The 23,772-nt window shown below is 39.8% G+C and overlaps 1 protein-coding gene across 1 annotated transcript in view; it reads left to right on the top strand.

Annotated features, from left to right (window-relative positions):
- zbtb16a (zinc finger and BTB domain containing 16a) overlaps positions 1-23,772 on the top strand; it is a 143,278-nt gene that overhangs the window by 68,033 nt on the left and 51,473 nt on the right. The window contains exon 4 of the mRNA XM_004573472.5: positions 23,056-23,142. Within this exon, the coding sequence (XP_004573529.1) occupies positions 23,056-23,142 (87 nt within the window). The remainder of the gene's footprint in view (positions 1-23,055; positions 23,143-23,772) is intronic.

The raw sequence follows: 23,772 nt of genomic DNA, 5'->3' as shown, positions 1-23,772 counted from the left end.
CATAACGAGAAATGCAGTGGCAATAGCTTCCTGTCGGGTAGAATCAAAACAAAAGGATGACCAAGTGAAACCAAAATTGACCAAGAAAAGCTTTCAGTTATGTAAAAACTTAAAAGTGTGTTTTTGAGAGTGTGTATATGTGGGACTGGCAAGGTCCAGTTGTGCACTTCTGAATAGCAATTAGTGGTATTTGCCACATTTGGACGAGGTTCTGCTATGTGTGTCTGGCCTGCACATGTTGATATAAACCCAGTTACATTTTTATTTTCGTTTTTATCTTTGTCTTTGATATGTAATTATTCTTGGCCAAATTATTCACAAGGATCGTTAAGTTCCTGACTTCTTGCACGTTCGTGGTAGGCCTGTATGTATGTAATGGTCATTTGAGATGTGTGTGTGTGTGTGTGTGTGAGTGAAAGTGAAGGGACTCTTAAAGGATTCCCAAATGCATTACAAACACCCCACTCCCACAAGAAAAGAGGGGGGAAAAAAATCAGAGGCAGTGATGAGAGGTTGGTTGTACGAGGGGTGGGGGGGAGATAAGGTTGTGAGAGCAGGAGGCTAAATTTAAATCGTAATTGGCCGACTTCCACAAGCTTGTGGGCATTTTAATGAGTCATAATAACTTCATTTAAAACCAGCTGAGCAGAAAATAGATTGGAGAGGAGCCTGTGGCTAGTATGGATTTGTGTTGCTTTGTGCGAGTGTGTGCGCAGGCATGGGTGTATTGAGCTCGACTGTAAAACCTACAAACATGCACGTACACACGCTTGTGCACACAGACACAGAGACACACACGTATGTACACATCCCAGTGCAGAAAGTAACCGGCGCGACATTTACACAGGACAGCTCACAGGACAGCGCCAAGCTCGTTTTCACGCGGTGTTTGTTTGTCTGTCGATAGACTGTAACGACACGATCGATGCATTTGTAATGTGGTGGCCATGACGTTGTTTGCCACATACTAACTCTACGGTTCCAACTAATTCTCTCCACCTAATAGTCAAATTGTGTTGAGTGTGAGGATGGAAACAATCTGCAGAAGAGAAGAAAAAATGCCTTTTTCAGCAGAAAACACAAGCTCAAAGGAAGAACATGAGCCCATCAATTTAAATATATTTATATAATATGTAGTAACTTTTCTATGCAAAAAAGTTTCTATGTTATAGTTGCTGTAGGACTCATTTAAAACCAAATGGTTGTGTGTAGTTAAAACAGGCCTATACTTTAATAGTCTATTGTATGACCACAGTCTTTTAGTCATGTGTGCTAATATCCAAGCATGAAATGTGCTTTATGTCTAAGGGTGGTATGTCATGTAAACTGCCTGTGGTGAGTGCTGCTGAGACTCTGTAGCTGTCAGCCAGCTGAACACTTGCTGTCGTATCAAATCAGAGCTTGCTCTGACAACCCTCTCTGTGTATTGTTACCATCATCTTCTCACAAGCTGGATAGGGAGTCACACCTGGAAGTGAAGTGAGAGTTATCCATGAGATAGACGGCGTGTGACCAATTCCTGCCGGGGACGGGGGTAAAATCGTTGTTCTCATTTAAAAAATGCCTCAGATTGCTTCAGCATTATGTCCAACAGTAAAACATTGTTCCTGTAATGATATAACAGTGTGTCATACATTCACGCTGGCTATTAGATTTTCACTAGCACTTGTCGCACTTTCTCTAATGAGCCCCTGGTATGCACTGACATCGGCAGAAATGGAAGTTAGCCAATCAAATTTGACAGCTCCTTCATTGTGTCATGACAGTGTGTGTAATTAGGCAGGTTTCACGTCAGCGTAGACAGTCACACTCTCTGTTCGCATGGCCTGCCCAGTTGTTCTTCTCTTAGATTATCATCACGCCCGTGCCTCATATCGAGGCGGTTTTTAAGGGATTGGCATTTCTGGGGCCAGACAAATGCTTTTTGTGTGTGTGTGTGTCTGTGTGCGTGCGTGTGTCTTGACCTCGCCATGTGACAGTCTCATGAATTATGCAAGTGTCATTGTCTTTGCCCACTTCACACAGCATCCAGGCTGCGCACCGTTTAAATTTTGCTTTTTAATTTTGCCCGCTTTTATATTATTAAATCAAATCCATCAGTGCTGTTTTAGTTTTTGACAGCTGGCTCCAAATTTGCTTTATATTCCCAAAAAAGAAAAAAGGAAAAGAGTTTGTAAGTTTGTATGAGATGTTTTAAAGACTTTTTTCTTTTGCAAAGCATCAAAATTCTGTTACAGCCCCAACTGAGAAAGCTGAGTGAGGGGTTTGTTTGTGACACAAATGGTAATAAAAGTAAATATTCTCTCAGGCGCGACCTTTTATTGCATTATGTAAGTTGGCCAATAGCTCTGGGAAACTTTTTAGATCAATTTCGCAGCACAGATTAGAAAGCTATGAATCCCATTTATGGAAGAGCTCCCTTATGAAATGCTCTTTGAAACTTTTATATTTTCGGATGAAGAGAGAATGAACCCGGCTAAGCAAAGATCTGCCGACGGCACTTTCATGTGGGGGGAAGAAAGAAAGCAAGAGAAAGTGAAAGGAGACGGAGCGAGCGAGGCAGAGGGAAAAGATAAAAGCACTCCCAAAGCCATCTGGAAGTAGCCAGGACACACAAGGATTGCTTTTATGCTACTAATTCCACTGGGAGGTGCGACATGAAAGCAAAGCATGGATATTGTGTTATAACTGTTGAAAACAAGCGAGTGGTCACGGAATACTAATACGACTGGTCAGAAGGAAAAGCAGTTCAATCCGGGAGTAAACAGGCTTTTGGTTGGATGCCCCCCACCACCATGCCCCCGAGGATTTCAGGGGGGCTTAGGTGGTACAGAGTATATTGATTTGGAACTATCAGTCCAGTGTCTTATAGACCGATTCGGAAACAATTTGCACAGACTTTTAGGCACCGCCATATCTATAACAGCGTATATTATATGTCTGTCTTATACAAGTTGTGCTTTAAATTCTGATTTAAATATATAACTCCTCAGGTTTTCAACATATCAAATAGACAAAGATGCCAGTCGATCCAGAGGTCACAACATTATTGTCCGTTATCTTTCTCTTCTTAGCTCAAACAGAATAGTGAAGTGTCTGCTGCCTGAACTGCCTGACGCCAAAGCAGGCAGGACTGGAACCTTTAGAATAATAAACTCTTGGAGAACTAAAGGCTGCTATGATCTGTGCGAGCATGCCACAGACAACAAAATAAATACAACACAACAGAAACAACGTTATCCTGACAGCACTGTTTGTCCAGTTATGCCTGTGGCAGTCTGTGTGATATGACATTGCGCTGCTGCTTCTGATTACCTTGTAATGTCTGCATCCATTGGCCCAAAACATCTTTGGCTTACTCGATGGTTTTAAAAAGGCATTGCGTGGAAATGTTCCCAGCCATGACATTATCACCAGCAACCTGTTTTACAGTCGTTGTACTCAGAAACAATGATGAACAAGGGAGCCACACTCGAAAGTTCACTTCAGGCAATATTAGGGGAAGAGACAAAACTACTTGGTTAGTATTACATAACAATTTATTCATGTGAGCTCCCGCAACAGTCCCAGCACCTCTCATGCTCTCTACTGTAGACTACTCGTCTACAGGGCTACCCTCCAAATTGAAAAATTACCTTAAATGAGTACCCATTGACTAAAATGTGCTGAGATTCCGCACGAGCCTCAGCATGTGCCGAGCTGGAAATGAGACCACAGCGCTAATTCCTCAGAAACTTTACTACAAATGCGCGTTAAATAAATAAAGAAATATCTGTGGGTTAAACTGAAAGACAAAAGAGTACAAAGACATAATGAGCGCACCCAGCATGAGAGCAGCACATCATCACCAACACAGATGTTTCTGTCAAACTGTCACCTACTTTCAGACTTAAACCAAACCTTTAAAAAAAGAAAAACTCTACTGTATGTAAACTGAGGATGTTTCCATCCGTTTGGTTGAAGTGAGGAAATCGGCTCCTGAAAGATCAAAAAGCACAAAGAAAACCTTCTATATTCTGTCACTTTTGCGGCACAGTTAAACACAGGCCATTAAAGTTTCATCTTTTTAATGTTACACGCTCTAGAAGGTGACAAAATCTTAACCGGTTGTTAAATGATGCAGAAAGCTTTCGTTTTATTGTTCAAAAACTTTACAACTAATGGAAATGTCACAACCTTACTGACTTTGCATGGTTGCAGAAAAAAATGTCAAAATGTGTTGATTTAAAAAAAAATAACTAAATCAGGTTTTTAGTCATTAGATCAGATATGTGATTGCCCTTTGCATTTAGCATTATTCGGGTGGTTTAGCAAGTCTAAAGAGATTCGGACGGCACATCCCAGTGCACAAATTCGTTGCATGTTATAAATAAATAAAATAAAATTGAATGCTTGCCCAGAAAAGAATTTATTTCATAGCGCTTTAAGTAATAGCAGGAAAAGAGGGGAAAAGCCCTACTCAGAGAGCAGCTAGAGAGGACAGACGAACCTTTTGAACCATACAGTCACCATTTGGCCTATTTCTGCCTCAGCTGATTGTATCCCCCCACCACCACCACCGCCACCTCCACCCACACATATATACACACACTTCCCTACTTTTGGCTGCCTGCCAAGAGCTGTCATTGCCTCTACAGTATCAGTTCTGCTGTATCTATATCCAGAGCTGTGCGGTTGCCCGTGCACAATGTGGTGGGTCTGCAGACGGAGAAGCGCTGGCAACTCCTCACTTGAAAACTTCAAAACTTTAGTAAAAAGTGGAAAATGATTAACTACTTTTTTTTTTTTTCCACAAGAGCTCATTTTCAAATTTATCCATGCATTTATTTATATAGCATTCAATCATACCATAGTGCCTTCTCGCACTTTATGTAATGAGTGCAAGATCCGAGGTAGATTACCTTGGACTACATTAAATGTAGAGTAAAACTAGAATTGCTTTCAGTCAGAAACTACAATTAACGGAACGTTTCTCCTTCTTTTTTTTTAATCTATGAAAAAACATATACGTAATTAAACTTGCTTGTCTTTTAACTTTATTGTCTCACAAAATGAAAGCAGCTGAGGAAGGCAGTGAGAAAAGTAATCTCAGGCTTGCGTAAATGATAACTAATTGGAAATCGGTGTCATCTGTGGTGTTCGTCTGGACAGGATCTTAGCATGGGGATTTTCTTAATCATTTCTTGAGTTCACTCAACAAATAATATCCTCATTCTGACACCCCATTCAGGGAAAAACAGATGACCTAATGGAAAAGCGCTACTAACCTCTGTATGGTGTCATTTGGCAGATAATGCAGGCTTGATGACTTCAAGTTCTGTGGTATTTTGAGGTAAGTTTATTCGCCTAAATAGCTCTTGTTGTGAGATTTCCCTAATTGATCCAATTTGTCCGTTTGAAGTCAGTACTTATTAAGTTTTATGTGGAAGATTTAACAGGGTGGAAGAGAGGATTTTGGAATCAAACAAAATAAACAAGTATGTAAATCAATGCACCTGAGTGCAGTAAAAAAAAACTGCATGCTTCAAGTATTTCCTGTTGCTTAGCCATTCTTATCTTCTGCATTTCTTTCTCCAGTTGTTTCTTTGGCTCAGCTTGGCCTCTTAGCAATAACACATGTGTAGCAATTAAATAATCTTCACACTGTGGTATGGGAACAGGTAGAAGACTGGAGAGCGTAACTAAAATGTTGAAATATTTGAAATTATCTTTTCAAAATGCTTTTTTTTCATGAGCACATTTATTTTTTTTTACATTTTGCTCTGAGCGTATACACTTCCTGTAAAATTTCACAACAGAAATCAGAGTTCCCCTTCTTTCTTACAGTTTTACTACCCAGTCAACTCTGTATTCCCTGATTTCCACTCATGTCTCCAACCTTAATAAACTCATTGTTACCTTTGACAATGTCTGACTTGAAAGCAGAAAAGAATGGGCCCTAAGCACTAAATCTTTACAGGGTATTGACTGTGAGACGGGGAGGGACATTGGGATGGCCACCAACCAACTTCTGCCGCAAGTTCTCATCTCGTGTATCATTTTGATTTATCATATAAAAGAGCAGAGACAAACGAGCAGGATAACAGTGATAGGATTTTGAAGTACAAAATGCAGAGGTGGCATAGTGCAGATAGTAGTGTTAAAAAATACTCCAGTAACAGCTGAACTACTGATTCAGCTCTATTCAAGTAAAAGTGAAAAAGTATCGGTATGGGCTCAAACTCAAAGAAAATAATAGGTAACTCTTTCAAGAGCAGTTTTTGTGCAACATTAACTGAACCTTGTGTTATGTTAATGTTATGTTGATAAATTAATATTAGTACATATTATAATTTTAATTACAATAAAGGCACTCAGTGTTAAATAGTTAAGTAGAACATGAACATAGAAAAAGATGGAATATAGAAACAACAGCTCTGTTTTTTCTTTCCTCCTCTGTAGAGTGACTTTGGCTCTAAACAGGAAAATTAATAGGGAAGAGGCTACAATGGGATTCAGCAGTCGGGAGAACCTTTAAATGCATCACAGTGTAGCCAAGCTAACCTGTTTATCCTGCACTAAACTGCTGAGTATTTTCATGCAACCTTTAAATAACACAGTTAGTCTACCTCAGTTTCACAATATGAAAAAAAGCATAATGTCACATGTACAGACGCAATATCTGATTTAAAAACACGAGGACTTACATGTAAGCTTTAAATTTGCAGTTTATCAAATACTACTGAGCAGTCCTTACCTTTACATCTAACTTCTCTTCTTCCTCTCCTTCTCTTTCTCCATCTCTGAGTGAAGTTAGCTCTTTTTCTCTGTCCCTGTGAAATGCAGCAGCCGAACCTTTAGCTAGCAACACACTGTTTGACAACATGCACACAAACAGTTTGTGTGTCTGCTGATATTTGTTGAGCTGATAGAAACGTTGCATTTGAACCTACCTGCCACTTAAAAAATGATACTGTCTTCATGCTTTTTGCTCGTCTTTTGTAGCGGTAGCTAGTTGCCCAAGTTGCAACAGCAACTTATTGGCACCTGCAGTCGTTTATTTATATCGATAAATAAAAACACCGGCCCACTTTAACCCCTGACTTTGGCACACAGGTTTGCCTCCTTCATCTCTTTTTACCCGGTGATTAATCCACAAAGAGGACTGCCTTTCATGTGTTACTGTTTAGACTCAGCAAATCCATTATACGTAAAGCAAGGAGCTCATTTTGAAAATGTAAGGAGTAGAAAGTACAGATATTTGGTTTAAAATGTAGAGAGGAAAAGTATAAAAGTATTCAAGTACAGATACATGAAAATGTTTGTTTGTTCCACATGCATGTATATATATCAGCCCTGCAATGCTCTCTCCTATTCCACCAGTAAAATTCCAGGAAAGCCCGGTCTTCTTTTTTTTCCCTTTAAAAAACCCCAAAAACGTTTTGCCTGTTACCAAAAAAGAAGGAAATAAAAAAGCAGGGTATCAAGTGTCAATTCCATGTCTAGATTTTTTTGTTTAGCAATTACCTTAAACCTCAGTCTACCAGTCGCACCCCCCGGGCAGCAAACTACAGCTAAAATGAGTTTTCCTGCTACAGTCCAGCAGCATTCTTATCTCTTCCTCTCTTAAACTATAAATGCATTTACAGCACTGTAAAAAGGATGTCAATTGCTGGATTCCCAGCAGCTGGCTGAGCAACAGTGTGTGGTGGTCGCAGGGGTAAGAGTTCAACTGCTGGTCGAAGTTGCAGGATTGTTGCCCTGTGCTTGTTTTCTCTTCCCAGCACACAGGGACTAAAGCTAATATAGTATGTAAATGAGCTAGCTGGCAGTGGCATGTCCTTAGCCAGGTGATGCCCCTCTGTCAGCTTGTCCAACATTTTCTTCAAGACCAAGGTGCCTCAACACTGCAGGCCCAGTAAACTGAGTCTTTTCTCACTGGTTATTTCTCTGAAGTCAAGGAGAGAGCGTGCTTGGGTGTTATCTTTTTAAAGCCAGACTGGTCTTTTCCTAGCCCGTACCACAGAGGTGTTCAATGGGGAAATACTAAATTACTGGTTTTGTAAGCAAATGGACAAAGATTGTGTTGGAAAATTAAGGAAAAAAATCTTTATTTTCTAGTACAGTTTGACAGACTTGTTGCTACCAGCTGATTCTAGTGAAGTTTCCTTGATTCCTTGGACTTGTGACAAGTGTTAAATATAGACATTCTTTAGCTATATTGTTTAGCCTATTACAATGCCAAGTTGACATTAACATTGTTGCAGTCTTGTAATTTATATACAGAACCTGTCAAATTCTGCATTTCCATAAATGTGTTTACCGCTTACACTGTGGCCACACTGGAAAGATCCAGACTCCTGGGTGGCTATTTGACAAACTCTGCCAGCTTCTGTTTTATGTTGGACTGATTTGGAAAACTTGTCACGGGTGAAGGAGCTAGTTTGAAGTTTTTAGGCAGTGGAAATTTAACAGTAACAGTCTCTAGCCTCAGATGCAGATGAAATAAGTCTTAGAATTGAGCTCCCTTAGAAGAATTAAAAGAGCAAGAAAAAAGAAAACGTTGCTTTTGCAGCCACCTTTTACATTACATTTACCACATAATGCTCGTGAATTATTGTGACCGTATGCTTGCTTAACAATATCATTTTTAAAAAACTACTGTTAGTCTAATTTAGAATGCATGGTGACTGATTCTCAGTGGATGGGTGGACTGCTTCTGTAGCCTTGGAGTTCTTTGGTAAATCTTTTAGTTGCTCTTCTGTGAGTCATTTTGAGTTACACATTAACTTAATCCAGCATCGTACTTACAAGTTGCTATAGGCTGACCTTGAACTGAATGCCATATTGATTATATTTAGAAGTCTGACCTCACATGTAGTTCTGGTATGAGGTGTGGTTACTGATAAGACTGATAATTGCTACTTGATGGTTAGTAATCAGTAGTAAAATCCAAACATTTTAACATTGTCATAGGGCTGAACGATATATCGCATTTGCGATAATATCGCGACATGATCAAGTGCAATTTTCTAACCGCAAAGGCTGCGATTATACTCTGGACATGTCCAAATTCATGGGCTGCATCCTCCTGAGGCCGCATTTGTAGACCGATTACGTCACAGCGACGCGCCGAAGGCTGTCCAAATTACTACCATATCCCAGAATTCATAGCGCGGCCCAGCCAAACTCCAGTTTCCAACAATGGCGGCCGCTACTAAGTTTTAAAATTATTCATACTAATCTTTCTGGGTCACAAAATAAACTTTTAAAATATTTTCAGGCGAGAAAGTAGTTGTGTAAACATCAAATATCTGCTCAGTTTATCAAGATATCCCATATTTGCAAAAGTGCTTCGACGTTTTCAGAGGCGTCTGCTACCCACCAGCTCGACAGCTAGCCGGGAGCTCGAGGGTTACTGATGCGGCCGAGAGCGGCACAACTCCCGGCACATCATTTTCAGATCACCGCGGAGTTTCGCTGCTCGGGTCTTTAAATTTTAAAGGCGTGTTTGTGTGTGTGTTTATACAATTGCTATTATGTTTGCACTTTATGTGTAATGTTACTGACTGCAGAGATCAGTAAGATGTGTGTATTTTTTATTTATTAGTTTTATTTATTTAATATTATTTTTTAATTGAATGACTGTCTAGTAGTTCACAGATGTCGAAAAACTGAGTGTGGTAAAGCCACTGATTTTGTTTATGTATATTTCTGCAATCTGCACATTGTACTGACTTTCATTTTAATGTTTACACCAGGGTTCCTTGTCAGCACTTTATGCTCAGATGTTTGTAAGCTAAAAAATAAACTATTGTGTATGTTCAAATATACTGTTGTGATTGAAGAAGTTAAATAAAAATGTCAGTCATCAATTCATGCATCACCTCATGTCATCACAACAGAGGTCTGTCTTCCAGGAAAGAACAGTTTAAAATTAATGTAATATAGTATTGGCCATACTATATGATGTATTGCTTGTCTTTGTTTAATAATACAGAAGACAAAGACCTTAAAAAATAATCGCATCGCAATCGCAATATTGGGGCAAAAAATCGCAATTAGATTATTTTCCATAATCGTTCAGCCCTACATTGTCATGATATAATTGTCTGCAATTAACACTTTAACATCCAGCACTGATATACTTTGTTTAGGCTGAATGCCGCATAGTAGTGGTAGTCTTGAAATCTCTAACAGCTAAACAATGTAGGCTATTTGGATGTAACAAAAATAAAAATTAAAAAAATAATGTTGGTTTTTTTTTTGAACATAATATTCATGGATCTCATCTGAAATTGCTCATATGTATTTTAATTCAGATCTGGCTTAGGTTATTTATCCAAGCTGCATCTTTGTGAGCGTTTTTAACCAAAAAAAAAAAAGGAAAAAAAGAACATGAGTTAAACTTCTTTATTTAGGCTGAAAATGCTAATTTAATCCTAATGGTTTTTTTTCTATTGATCAATATACATTCTTAGGCTACAGAAGAAGATTGTTTACATAAGCACATATTAACTCAGCGGTCCCCAACCCCCGGGCCTCGGATCGGTACCGGTCCGTGAGTCGTTTGGTACCGGGCTGCGAGAGTTGAGGCTCAGGTGTGAAATGTATAGTTTTCAGGGTTTTTATCGGTTTTCAGCGTTAAAATCGTTAACTCAGTTTTCCTGGGTCTTTTCACGTGTGTTATGAGTAAATCTTATTTTTTTCGGTACCAGTACTAGTTTTATTTTGTTGTATTTATCCGCGACACCTTAAAGGCCGGTCCGTGAAAATATTGTCGGGCACAAACCGGTCCGTGGCGCAAAAAAGGTTGGAGACCGCTGTATTAACTGATCACTTTGGTTGTTTTAAAAGAATCTTGCTTAGAAAACACACACGTATATAAATGAGCCATAGGCTCATTTTCATGTGTTTTTCTTTGTCATGTTCTTTGCTTCATACATTTGTATGCTTTTTCAGGATGGACACGGACAGATCTTTTGTTTCTGTCCAAACAGTGTCTATTAAAACCGGATCCAGTACTTGTACGAAAAGCCCTACTTTGGCATTTTTGTGGCAACCTAATTCACTTCCTGCCACTTCACACCAAAATAGCCTCCAGTGGTTCCTCTGTGCATCCAGCTCTTGCTTCCCGTCCTGCACTTTTTTATCCTCTTCCACGTATCCCGACACAAGCACACATCATCCACCCAAGACCCTGAAGATAGCCTCATTTCTAAGGATTTCAGGAAACATGGGTACATGTCAAAACCTCATTTTCTTTTCTCATTTTGAAAATGTACAGGGGTTGAAAGCAACATTGAAAACCCTCAACATCTTTCACCTCTAGGATCAACCTGAATCGTATTTTCTTTAGTTTCCTGATAACTTTTTACTTTTCCTTACACACAAATATCTTCACTTTCTACTCCTTACATTTTCAAAACAGCCTGGTTACTTCAGGTTTAACACATTTGAGGGGAATTAATTGATTATATTACATCGGTGGTGGGAACAATAATGCATACAAGACAGTCCTGTTGGTATTTCCATCACCAGTGCTTATGGCACACAGTGAGTTTATAGTGCTATACTCAGTGGTTAAAGTGGGCTGGAGCATCTGGAATGGTAATTTTGGTGCACGTGTCAATAAGTTGTGGTTGTGGTACTTCAGTATCTCGTTCAGGACAGAGAAGAGGAGCGAGCTCAAAGAGTAACATTTTTTAAGTAGCAGGTAATTTCAAATGCAACATTTTAAACACCTCAACAAATATCAACACACACACAAACTGTATCTGTGGAGTTTATGATAAAACCGCTAGCTACGTTTGCTTTATACCCCAGAGAGAGAAAAGAATGAGCTAACTTCACTCAGAGGTGGAGAAAGATCTAAGTGAGACAGGACATTAAAGTAGTTTTAAAGGTAAGAACTAATCAATGACATTTGATAAAGTGGAAATTTAAATCTTACACAAAATATCACAATTAATTTCAGATTGGTTCAGATTGGTTCTCTGCTTGATGATTTTTCATATTGTGAAAATCTTTAAAAACGAATTTAAATGCTGTACTATTACTATACAAAAATACAATACTAACTGTTATTGTTCAAAGTTTGTATGGAAATATCAGAGTTTTTTGCAGGCTACACTGGTTAATTAGCAGTACTGTGGTGAAGTTTACATTAAAGCAGTACGTTAGAGTGGTGCAGTGCAGCTTTTGTGTTGATGGTCAGTGTTGGGTTACACCAGGGTATGCAGACAGCAGTTGAATAAAATCATTTGGTGAATTTTAACAATAAGCTAGCTTTCTACTGTCTAGGGGGTGGAATTACGTCGTGATGGGCCATGAAATATCTCCTAATACAGTGTTATTGTCATTAAAATTAGAATTTAAGTTGAAATTAAGTTTTTATTCCCTTCTCTAGTAATTTTATTTCATTTTTAGATTAATATGGCAGGTGGCGGATTAGTTAGCTTTTCACAAAACAGGTGGTAGAAGAGCTACTTTTTGCTTTTATACTTGGAGCACATTTCAGAGTCTACACTTTTTCCACGTCAGTAAAGAAGTTGTATCAGTACTTCAACTTTAACCAGAGCATTTTCTTAACACAGGTATCTGCACTTCTACTTAAGTGAACAATGTGTGTACTTTTGCCACCTCTGGGCGTTCGCCAAGGTGCGCTCAACAGGAAGCAAGTGAACATAATGGGCTTTAAAATTTGAATAAGGTAATATGTTTTCCAGTAAGATACACAGAAACAAACTTCATGGTGGTGTCTCTGTAAAAACAAAAAATAATAAGATATCAGTTGTCAGGATGTTAATACTAGCTACCCTTTGACACGTTGACTAAAAATCTGATGGTACTAAATGAAAAAGAAACACTCTTAAGTTATACTTGTGTTGATCTCCTCTTGTTTCAATGCACACTTCAAGCCAGCTTTCTCTGTTGTCAAGACAATTTGAAAGTAGAGGGAACTGGTCAGAAAGAAATACAAGGAAGGAAGCAAATACGGGAAAGGCGAACTAACATGCCCAGAATCTCCTAAGAAGCAGAAAGCTCTGGAAAAGACTTCATCATTCAGAGAAAGTAATACAAAGGCGAGGGAGAAATAAACAGTACATGAGAACAGGGAACAGTTAGGGCAGGAAACTGTCTATGACCTACTGGACAAACAAATTGGTTTGCAGGCAGAATGGATTAAGAGGTTGAGCTTGGCTAAAAAAAACAAAACAAGGGTGACTGATGTTGCAATGTGAGCTCATCCATTTTGAAGGGGGGCTGAATTTAGAGGCTTCGTGTGGAAGTGTATTGTGTATTTTCCCAGTCTGTGTGTGCGTGCGCTTGTGTACGTGTGTGCATGCGAACGCTCTGCAAGTCAATATTTGTCTGCTTTGCCACGTCCCTAGACATCCCATTCGGCGCAACAGACCGTAAAGCTGTCAAATGCGACCTGAATATTCTCTGTCTTCATCTGCTTCCTTTTTCTCTCCCTCTCTCTTCCTCGTGCTCTCTCGCTTCCCTTTGATTTCTTTTTCCCTTCCGTCGATAACAATATCATCGAGAGCAAACATGTTCGCTTTTGCGCTTTTGATGGCTTGTCTACCCCTCCACCTCCCATAGAATATCTCGTCTTATCTATATTGCCATGTTTGCTCACACCATAAAGTCATTTCTGCCTGTGTAAGTCTGTTTGATACTTGTGAGAACCAGTGCATGTTTTATGGGTAGTGCAATATCATCTGCTAGGACATTAAGTTTTTCCGTGTACAGCTACTTTGTTTTTGCTAGGTACACTTTGTAATTACACCATATCAGTTCGTTTTACTACTATAGCTATTTGTCTCCTCATGTCCTGTTACAGATTCCACACTTCTTATTTGCCCCATTAGCAAACAAGAGGGCTTCAAGACTTGAGGGTAATTTAGGCCATATAGCCCATGAATCTGCAAGTTTATCTAGCTAATGGCATTTCTGTCCTAACTTTAGTACTTTGCCACTCTGCTACAATTGGATTAGCGTTCCTTTATGGGAGCTGTCACTTCCTCATAGGTGAAACCAAAGTTTTGCTCTTCTACTCGGCTCTCTGTGGAGCACATCACCTGCCATGACTACCAGTCCATCAGTCGATCTCACGCTCTACATTAGAGATTTGCAAATTCCAGCATTTAAGGCAACTCAACCAAGAAGGAGCAATCCATTATTTTCAAAAAACAAAACGTGAAGGTGGAGAGGGTGGAGAACTTCCTCCATGCTGCTTCACATATGCCTGCAAACTGCCCCAGTGCATGCTGTTAATCATGTTTGATGAGGCAAACAGAATCACATCATCTGCAAAACTCAGGGTTTCAGTTCTGACTGTACTGTAAGTGATGACAATTCTACAATTTCTTGTGTTTACATCTTTTTCACCTCGAGGCCTTCAGATAGATATTTAATATTTATGTAGCATAATGCCTGCATCTGAAAAAGATTGTTAAAAGGACTTAAATCCCTTTTAGCTGTACTCGTGCTGTATGACCTGTGTACTGTTGTGCTTGTAGTCGTGGTGCGTTATTGCTAACTCATCCTGTTTCTGTGTGCCTGCGTGTGAGTGTGTTTTATTATTTTGAGAGGCAGCCTGGCGCAAGCCCAGACTTTTTCCAAGCCTTGATAAAAACGTGCTGGGGGCATGGCGATATACACCTACTCCACTACAGGGTACAGGCAGTACTGTGGCCTGTCCTCTCCAATTGGCAGCCTCTGTGCTGCTGTACTGCTGATAAGAGGTTGGTGTAAATAAAACTGTACAGCAGAGCTCGTTATAACGCTGAAGGTAGAGGGTGCAAGGGAGGGAGTGGGGGATGAGAGAGCGTGTGGTGTCTGTACTCATTGTTCTGACAGCATACTGCGTCTGTGTGTGTTCCCATGAATGCGTGTATACTTGTTGTGCTATTTGTGTGTGTGTGTGAGAACCAGATTGAGTTTTAGATGCTGCAAATAAATCTCCTTTTTTTTCTCTTGTTGATATTTTGTCATTTTGGCCAACGTTTCGGTTTATTTTTAAAGGTCAAGATTAACAGTGTAAATCTAAAAATACAAAGCAGAAATATTTTTTTGTGGTTGTGATAATAAATGTAAGTCCTCAGAAGTGTGGTGAGACCAATATGTGTGTATGAATGTGTTTATGTGTGTGTGCGGGAGTGGGGGGAGGGGGCGAATGGGGCTGTCTGTGTGTGTTTATGGATTTTTGCTGTTTTTTGGTACTGAGAGTACTTTCTTACGTAAGCCATTTATGTAGGCTCAGTGAACAGCCAGGCTATGTTTTTGTTGGTGACTGTGCTTGTCTGCCTCCCTCCCTCTGTCACACACACACACACACACACACACACACACACACACACACACACACACACACACACACACACACACACATTCTGCCTCCCTAATCTGCCTCTCTGCTCTCTAGCCTGCCCTGTTTACACTGCTAAAAAAACCCACTGAGTGTGATATTGGCCGGCCATCGACATATACACTGTAATTAGCCTTTTTAATTTCCCATTTAGCCTCTCTGACTCTTGAGAAAAGATCCTTCAGACACTTCCAGCAGAAATATGTGCGCATACAGAAAAGTATGTCATGCAAACAAATGTTGCACAGGGGGATTAAAGTGGGTGAAAAAATCATGTGTAAGATTATGTCATGTCAAGTTAACTTTCCTACGGCTATTTGTGTGTGTGTGTGTGTGTGTGTGTGTGGGGGGGGGGGGGAGTCATCCATCCTAGAAGAATTTCTGGGCACTGCAACGTCTCAGTGGGCTTTTAATATCTGACCTAACTTCTGTTATGTCAAACATTAGTACAATTTTTCAGGTCACTGTGGTCCGTTCTATGTGTGCTCTAATGGGGATTTTTTACTTGAGACACCTTTTTAGGCCAGATGGCAATACCTGCTTAACAGAGCATACAAAATAGATTTCCAGATTAAGCTTCTGTCGTTAGAATTCAGCAGATCATTTTCATATTAAAACTTGAGAAAACCTGAACATGTTCCTTTGACATTTTCAATAAACTATTATAGTTGTGGTAAGCTGAAAAAAAATTCTCAAATTAGAAGGTAGTTTCACAAAGTCTGACAAACAGGCCATTGTCTAAAGGGCAACAGTTATGCTTAAAGTCAGTAAAACCACGATAAAGTTTAGAGAATTGTGGTGTAAAGTCAGGGAACTCCAAAATTGTTACATGCCTAGCTAACACGAAGCTTGGTATATTATCTCCGTTGTCACCCTTGCACACGGTAGTGCACGCCAAAAGTGAAGTCATAGCTGATGGCACACAGTGCACTTTGGTAGTGCTTCAGCTGGTCGCCCATCACCAAATTTTTGTAACGTGGCATGCACAGTGAGGCTGGCGCGTATGCATATTGGACGAGCTGGATTGTGTGTGCAGATCGCTCTCTACAGGCTTCCATGCAATCAGTGCGGGAGTATAGGGATTCCCAGTTGGCTCAAAATTCTTAAAGGGAGGTTGTTGCAACAGACTGCAGCCTCTTACACTCGACCTAGTGTGCATCATCTCTTCTATTGTTTTCCAGGGATGTAGCCATGTCTTTTCCTGCTCAGTGACACCTCTAATTTGAAAGGAGACGTTAACAAGTGTTGATATAATTTGCGCACGCGGTGACCAACGTGTGTACAATTACCACAGGTTAGGCTATTTTTTGCAAGTCTGCACTATTAATACAACTGCTGATACTACTGTCTTTACTGCAGTTAAGTTAAAAAAGACATCTGGTAAATTATTCATAGCTGAACAGTTTGTTTATTGTGGCTTTGTTTTAGTTGTCTGTTTCTACATGTAATGGATTGTACAGAACTCTCTGTGCACAGCTCCACTGTTAAACTGTTAAGTATGTGTTGTGTGCGTCTGTCTGTGTGCATGCTAAATAGTGTCATGCCAACTCATGCAAGTGGCCATGTAAGGCCTTTTGACAAGATATTCTCATGACTGTGTTGCAGGAAACAGATGGACTTGGCATGACTTTGCCGATTTTTAAACACTTGCTCGTTTAATCCTGTTTTTGTATTTAGGTAGGAAAGAAAAAAATAGATAAACTGTTTCATGTGTTGCAACGGGCAGATTGATGGCTCAATCATGTTACAAAATGGCCAGTGGTTGTTACAGAAGAAAAATATTTGTTTCTTTATCTCCCATACAGGATGAAATGTTAAACTTTGGTATCAACATTGTGGCCTAGTTTTTTGTTTTTTTGTTTTTTTCGTACATTGCTATGAGCACAGACAGACTCTCTAACTCTTATGTTTAATTCTGTGATTGTCTTTGATGAAAGATTCTGTTTAGACTGTGATCCCCAAAGGGGGGGCCATCTGTTGCAATCTTAGCATATATGATCTACCTGTGAAAGTGGGTTGGGACAACAAGTAAGTGTCAAGTGTGGGAATGTAGTTTGTTTTTTTTAAAAAACAAAAACAAAAAGCTCCTCTGCTGCTGCAGGAAAAACAGAACTATCAGCCCAAACAAACAAGGCCTTTCTGTGTCTGACAAATTCTTTTGAATGAGAAGAGCTTCTGAATGGTGGCATTATGAGATCACATTGCTGAACTAGATGATGCGAGCGTGGCGATGTGCGTTGTGTGTGTGCTGCTGTACCCAAATACGTTAATCACACCCATAAATACCCAGATGGGCAGTGGGGTTACTTTCCTCCGCCTCAGCATCATAAGAGAACGATGGTTTTCATATTAGACTCAGATTTCATGCTCACATGGAATGAGTGTAATAGCAAATAAAACATTACACCATCACCACATTATTTAGGGAAATTGGAGAATGAGCACTTAGCATGTCAGGGGAAATTACAGGCAAGGGAACGCACCATCGCTTTCTTGGAAAGGCTGTGGGCTTATCCACGGTCTTCAACACATCTACTTGTGATGAAGACCGTGTCACTGCTACGGAAACCCATAACCACTAAGTTTACTGTAAGTGAAACACCCTTAAGTACCTACAGTCAACTAGGCACAACGGTAACCACAATTTTAAAGTGTAGAACACAACAGAGAAACAGTGAAGAAAAATTTGAATGAGAAGATTTGTGAAATTGTTTTTGCAAGCATTATGGGAACATTAAGCCGACTCAGGATGTTTATTTTTGTGTGTTTTTGCACGTGCTTGCTTGAAAAAAGGTTTTTGAGATACAGATAAACTCTTTGATATATATAAATATATATATTTTTTATTTTCCTTGACTTGACTTTCATGTTGGGCCCAACTTTCTGTTTTTTGTTTTTTTTTTTTGTTTTTTTTAATAAAAATATATTTTTACCCAGTGCTCTTGACCATCTAAAATACCAATCTAATAGAAGGTGGGCTCTAACTTAACCTCCTCAGTAAGGACAAAGACACCTTAAATACCCAGTAATGCACCAGCAAGGAAGAATACATTGAAATAAAGTGGCACGGTTTTCAGCCTGTAAATGTACATTCCTCTAATTAGAATATGCATTTACAGAAACAATAGCCAATTTAATGTGCCCAGCGTACCAAGAGGTTATTGGAAAACACCAAAGCACTACCTGAAGGGAAGTCTCCTTTATCTGTGGGATAAGATGGATCAGGCGTATAGTGTATGTGGAACCATTACTTTAGTATTTGCTGCTGGGCACTGTAGGATGCTTACTTGTTGGGCACGGAGCTCTGTTCTCTTGTTCTCTTTTACTGTATTTTATTATGAAATAACTGAGCCAAACTGCTCTGCAACAGCAGTTGTGCAATATTGACAAAGGAGAAGTGAAAAAGGAAGTGGCTTCAGCGGCATGTGGCACCTGATCACCACTCTATCCCCATCTCCCAACACACATGTACACACACACACCAACTCATCATGCGTTGTGCAACTTTTATTATGTCAGCAAAGGCCTGAATCTGTGGAAAAGTAACATGGGAGTCCCCGCTAACAGCAGATTAGGCATTTGGAGATTCCTTTATTTTTTTCTTCCTCTTTTCATCTTTTAGATTTTCTGACAGATAACTTGTATTTACATCATGTTATTTTGTGAGTGCTCATTCATTTACATGTTCCCCGTTGAGCTTCTCTACGATGCCATCATTTTTGTTAGTTTTGTGAGAATTAAAATATGACTCATTTAAATGAAAGCTCAAGATCATTTCAGTGGTAAAAGAATTTTCCTTTAGACTCTACAGTGAGGATTTGAATGGGCCCCCCTGGTAAGGCAGTAGTTTATTATTTTAGGACACAAATCACAAGGGTAACAGTGTGTGTCTCCTCTATCCCAGCTCCCTTCTCCCTCTAACTAACAAGTTCACTCTCTTGTGATCAAAGGGGGCCTCAAGATTTATCACTTTAATTTGGCACCAAAAATGGCTAATGGAGGCTGTTACCAAGTGGAGGGGCCCCCCGTTAGCACTCAGCTGGCTAACTAGAGTGACGGTCATCTGGCTGGGTGGCTGCCTGGCGGTGTGTACCCTGGATTCTTGTGCTTCCACTTTTCCACCCCCTTTGCCCTACATTGACCTCGCACAAGTCCATTCTCCTTGAAGCAAGGCACCATGCAGGCATTTCCTGACAATTTATGTCCTTGTGCCACAAGCAGGGGCATGCCCTGCACTAAAATCCTATCCCTGGCCCATTTAGCACACGCCTCTTGGCCTCCCAGAAGAGTGGTTATAGTGCTGCACCACTGTCTCTCAGGCGAAATCGTTACTTACTGGTTACTATGCAAGTGTAAAGCTGAGTACCTTGCAGACATCAGTGAACACCAAATTTCACATTTCCTATGAAATAACAGGTTTTACAGTAGATCTACAGGAACATGCAGCAGCACAGTTACACATACTCGCATCTGGAAGCTGCAGCGCACAATCACACTTTGGTCTGATGGCATCTGAGAAGCCCATTGGCCGTTGAGGGGCACCTGGTAATGAATGTAGGGAGTTTGTAAACTGAAACTGTGCCGCTTACTTACTTATCTTACTTCTTAGATGAGGGGAATTAATTTAGCCTCGTTGCTACCTGGAAGAAAATCCACGTTTAAAACCTAAGACCTCAATTGAAATGACAATAACTAATGTAATGTATGCATGTGGTGGACAGGCTTCTATATCTAATGTAAAAATGTGAATGTGTATTTACTTTGAGCTCTGTTTAGACTCTCAACAGCATATGATAGAATTGGAGTCAGAAGTTGCCTTCATAAAATTGTCTCAGTTGCTCGCTGCAAGGGCAATCGATGAGCTCAAATCAATAGAGGAAAAAGTCCAAGGAAGGTTAACAGAGCAACCGCAGCCTGTAAAAATAATAATTACAGTTTCCATGATAATGAATCAGAAGTTAAAGAAGCAAAAGAGGCACTATCCGATTAATGCAAATCAGGGACATCAGTGGGGGTGTTTGGGGGGTGGGGAGTGTTCTGCCTACACCTCCACTACATGTCTTATTCCTCAAAGGTTAAGTGGATGCTTTTGCCGGCTAATTCGGCCATATGCTCATCTGTGCATTCGACACCAGCGCACCATACGCTCAAACAGCAAATTACGCCTCTTGAATATGCAGCCAATTAAAGAAGACATTGCTCCGCGGCTCACTCTCTTTAGTCACAAGTAGTTAAATGGAAATATATCTTGTGATGCTGCAGATGAATGCAGGATATGCTAGCGTTTATAGGTCGCATTACAGTGGCTTATGATCTTGTCACGCTCAGTGTACCATCTTTTGCATAGCTTGTTGCATAAGCATGTTCTGGCAGGCACACTCTGTCGTGTACGGTCCGTGTTATTTCTCCTTTTTTTTAGGGTTCATTACAGTACAGGCCGTTCCCTAGTGCCACTGTGGTTGCAAAACCACATAAGCCATCTTTCCCTGACTTTTTTTTCTGTCATCTAAGAATTGGCTTCCTGTTTTCATTGTGTTCTCTTTCTCTCTCTCTCTCTCTCTGGAGGTGTCGTAACCCAGGAGGCTGTGCCAAGAACAAACCAAGGTCTAGTCAGTAGAGATTGCTCTGTGCTTGCACTGGAAACAGGCACACACCCACACACACGTAGAGTCATTTTGTACACACAACATCCAGATGTTAAACTGTGTGTGTGTGCATGTGTGTGCTGGTGAAAAGTGTGTTGCATGTATGGTGCTCATTGCCAAGCAATAAAAATTCATTTGCTGGAGCCTGATCTGATTTGCCCTTCAACAAAACACTGGATGTGTACATGCCAGCTTCCTGTTTTTTTTTCTTTCCTTTTTTTTTAAAGTTGTTGTAAAAGGTTGTACACATTCACAAAGTGTAGGTGAACATGATAATTTAGACTACGGCTCAAGGGCTACTTATTTGATCTACTTGAATTAACAGCACGGAGCAACAAAAGTGCAAGAGCACATGACAACAACTTTATGATTTTGAGTCAATAGCCTACTTCAAGTTAATGGCAGGTGTGTCTACTAAGCCAATGCGATTTGTATGTGTGTGCACAACCACTGTTGATACGTAAGTTAGCTTATACGATAATTGATGTATGACAGTTACAGTGACAGTTTCATCAATGTGTTAAACCTAAACATGGACTGTTAGCCATGTTTCTAATGTAATGTAATGGCAGGGATAGCTCAGTAGGTAGAGTGGTGGCCCCATGATTGGAATGTCGGGGATTGAATCCCCTGAACAGCTACCCTGGGGTACCCTTGAGCAAGGTACCGTCCCTCCACACTGCTCCCCGGGTGCTAGATTTGTGGCTGCCCACTGCTTCACTAAGTGAGGTTAAATGCAGAGAGAAATTTCCCCGTGGGGATCAATAAAGTATACATAAATATGCTTAAAAAAAAAAAAGACTGACCTCAAAAGAAAAACAACAATAGTAGCTGATTTTTCAAAAGGTTAAAATGATTGTCATCTCTGTCAGTGACCTCGCACATGGAATGTCCATCTTTTTCAGAAAGGCCCCTGGGTGGGATTTGTAACCAGGAAAATTTAGAGTAAGCTTGTTACAGATGGGAGAGTTTGCCTTTTGAACATATGGCTGTGAAAGGCTCTATTTCACAAGAACCATTATGTTTCTCTAACCCTACTCAAACCGTATGATCCAGACACCACCTCACCTCTCTCCTCCAAATATGGGTTCTGTCAGTGTTTTTGCTGCTTTGGTACAGGACGCTAGTGTTACAGTTTCGACAATCGCTGCCAATCGACTTAATTTGTTGCTTAGAAATGAGGATGTGTTGGTCACAGATGCTGGGCTCGCTTTCTTTTCTTCTTTTCTTTTAGCGTTTGAATTTTGGGGGGAAATTAGACTACATTAGTCAGAAAAGGATATGACACCTTCTGTTGCATATTCATTAAATTTGGACCAGAAGCTGACCATTGTGAAAGTGGATAGATTGACTCATCAAGTTATAGCGCTAATTGTACTGCAGGCTTAATTATATTGTACAATCCACTCATTAATCAATCAGATGTGGAAAAAATATGAATCTAAATTCTGAAAAAAAAAAGACAGGCTGAAATAATGACAGTCAGGTCTTTATAGAATAATGTGGAAAAAAACATTATCAGTCATTTTTCAGCATCTATAGCCAAATCATATAGATATCATTTGTAACCTGAAAATAAAACTAAGTAATTCTCTCACAGGATATGCATCAAGGTGAATGTAATTAAAATGAGTTTAAACCAATATTCATTCATTCAAGTCCTCTCCACTTCCTCAGTAAACTTAAAACCTGATTATTTGAGCCTCACCAATGCTTTCTCAGGCCAGTTATTAATGTTTTACTAGTTGAAATACCTTTTATTAGTATATTAGCAAATATATGGTCAAACATAATTTGGAAATCTTTTAATTAATTACTGGAATAAAGTGCTCCCTGGTGGACAAAACAAAGCTTTTACATTGCTGACATATCTTAATGTGTTTAAGTGTAAAGCAACAAAAAAATATAAGAGTAAATAAACAAGTCAGAGTTTTGAGTGAAATGTATTTCTTTAATTTGTCTCATCTGAGCTTTAACCCTGTTTTCCCCTCACCAGTTCATATACATATTTTTTCATTGTGTGTAATAAGCATCCACTTTCTGTCTCTTGTCCAGCTGGCGAGAAGGCCATAGTTTGTGACCAGTGTGGCGCCCAGTTCCAGACAGAAGAATCCCTGGAGGCTCACCGGCAGATCCACACCGGTATGAACGCACACACGCAGACATGTCATCATGACTGTGCACATAAACAGAAAGATTATGAGCTTCTCTGCTTGATTTTTGTCCTGAAAGCTCCAGCTGATTGTGTTCTCCATGGTAATTCATGGAGGGAGTGAAATTCTTTTTAAATGGCGATGGAAGAAGGAAGTCAAGTAATCAGATCAAATTTAAAAAAATGAGAAAAACTGAGATCACGTTGAATTTTCTGATCCTCGTGATTCACACTCCCAGTCTATTTATTGTGTATTTTCACAAATCTGCATGCATGTCATGGCGAGGTGTGTTTAGATGCTCATTCAACCTTCACAGGTAAAAACAGTCTTTTTCTAGATGATCACTTTTTAGCACAGTCTCAGAAATAATCCCCATCTATACTAAGATGCATGTAAGGGAACATCACATTTACACATTTGTCATGTGTGTGTAAACATGAAGCAGAGGGTTGTTGGAAGATACTGCCTAGGTAGAACAGCAGTGGTTAAAAGAAAAAAGGCCATAATAAGGTGGAATTGTTTCTGAGAAACTATTTCAACTGTTTCAAACCAAAAAGCATTCATGTGGACAAACTCTCTTCCAGCCATCTCTGGCTAACTGGAGCCATGGATTGAGAGA

This window comes from Maylandia zebra, linkage group LG10 (assembly GCF_041146795.1).
Source record: "Maylandia zebra isolate NMK-2024a linkage group LG10, Mzebra_GT3a, whole genome shotgun sequence".
In the NCBI taxonomy this organism is placed as follows: domain Eukaryota; kingdom Metazoa; phylum Chordata; class Actinopteri; order Cichliformes; family Cichlidae; genus Maylandia; species Maylandia zebra.
The sequence above is the reverse complement of the archived record's forward strand: the minus strand, read 5'-3'. Positions and strand labels throughout refer to the sequence as shown.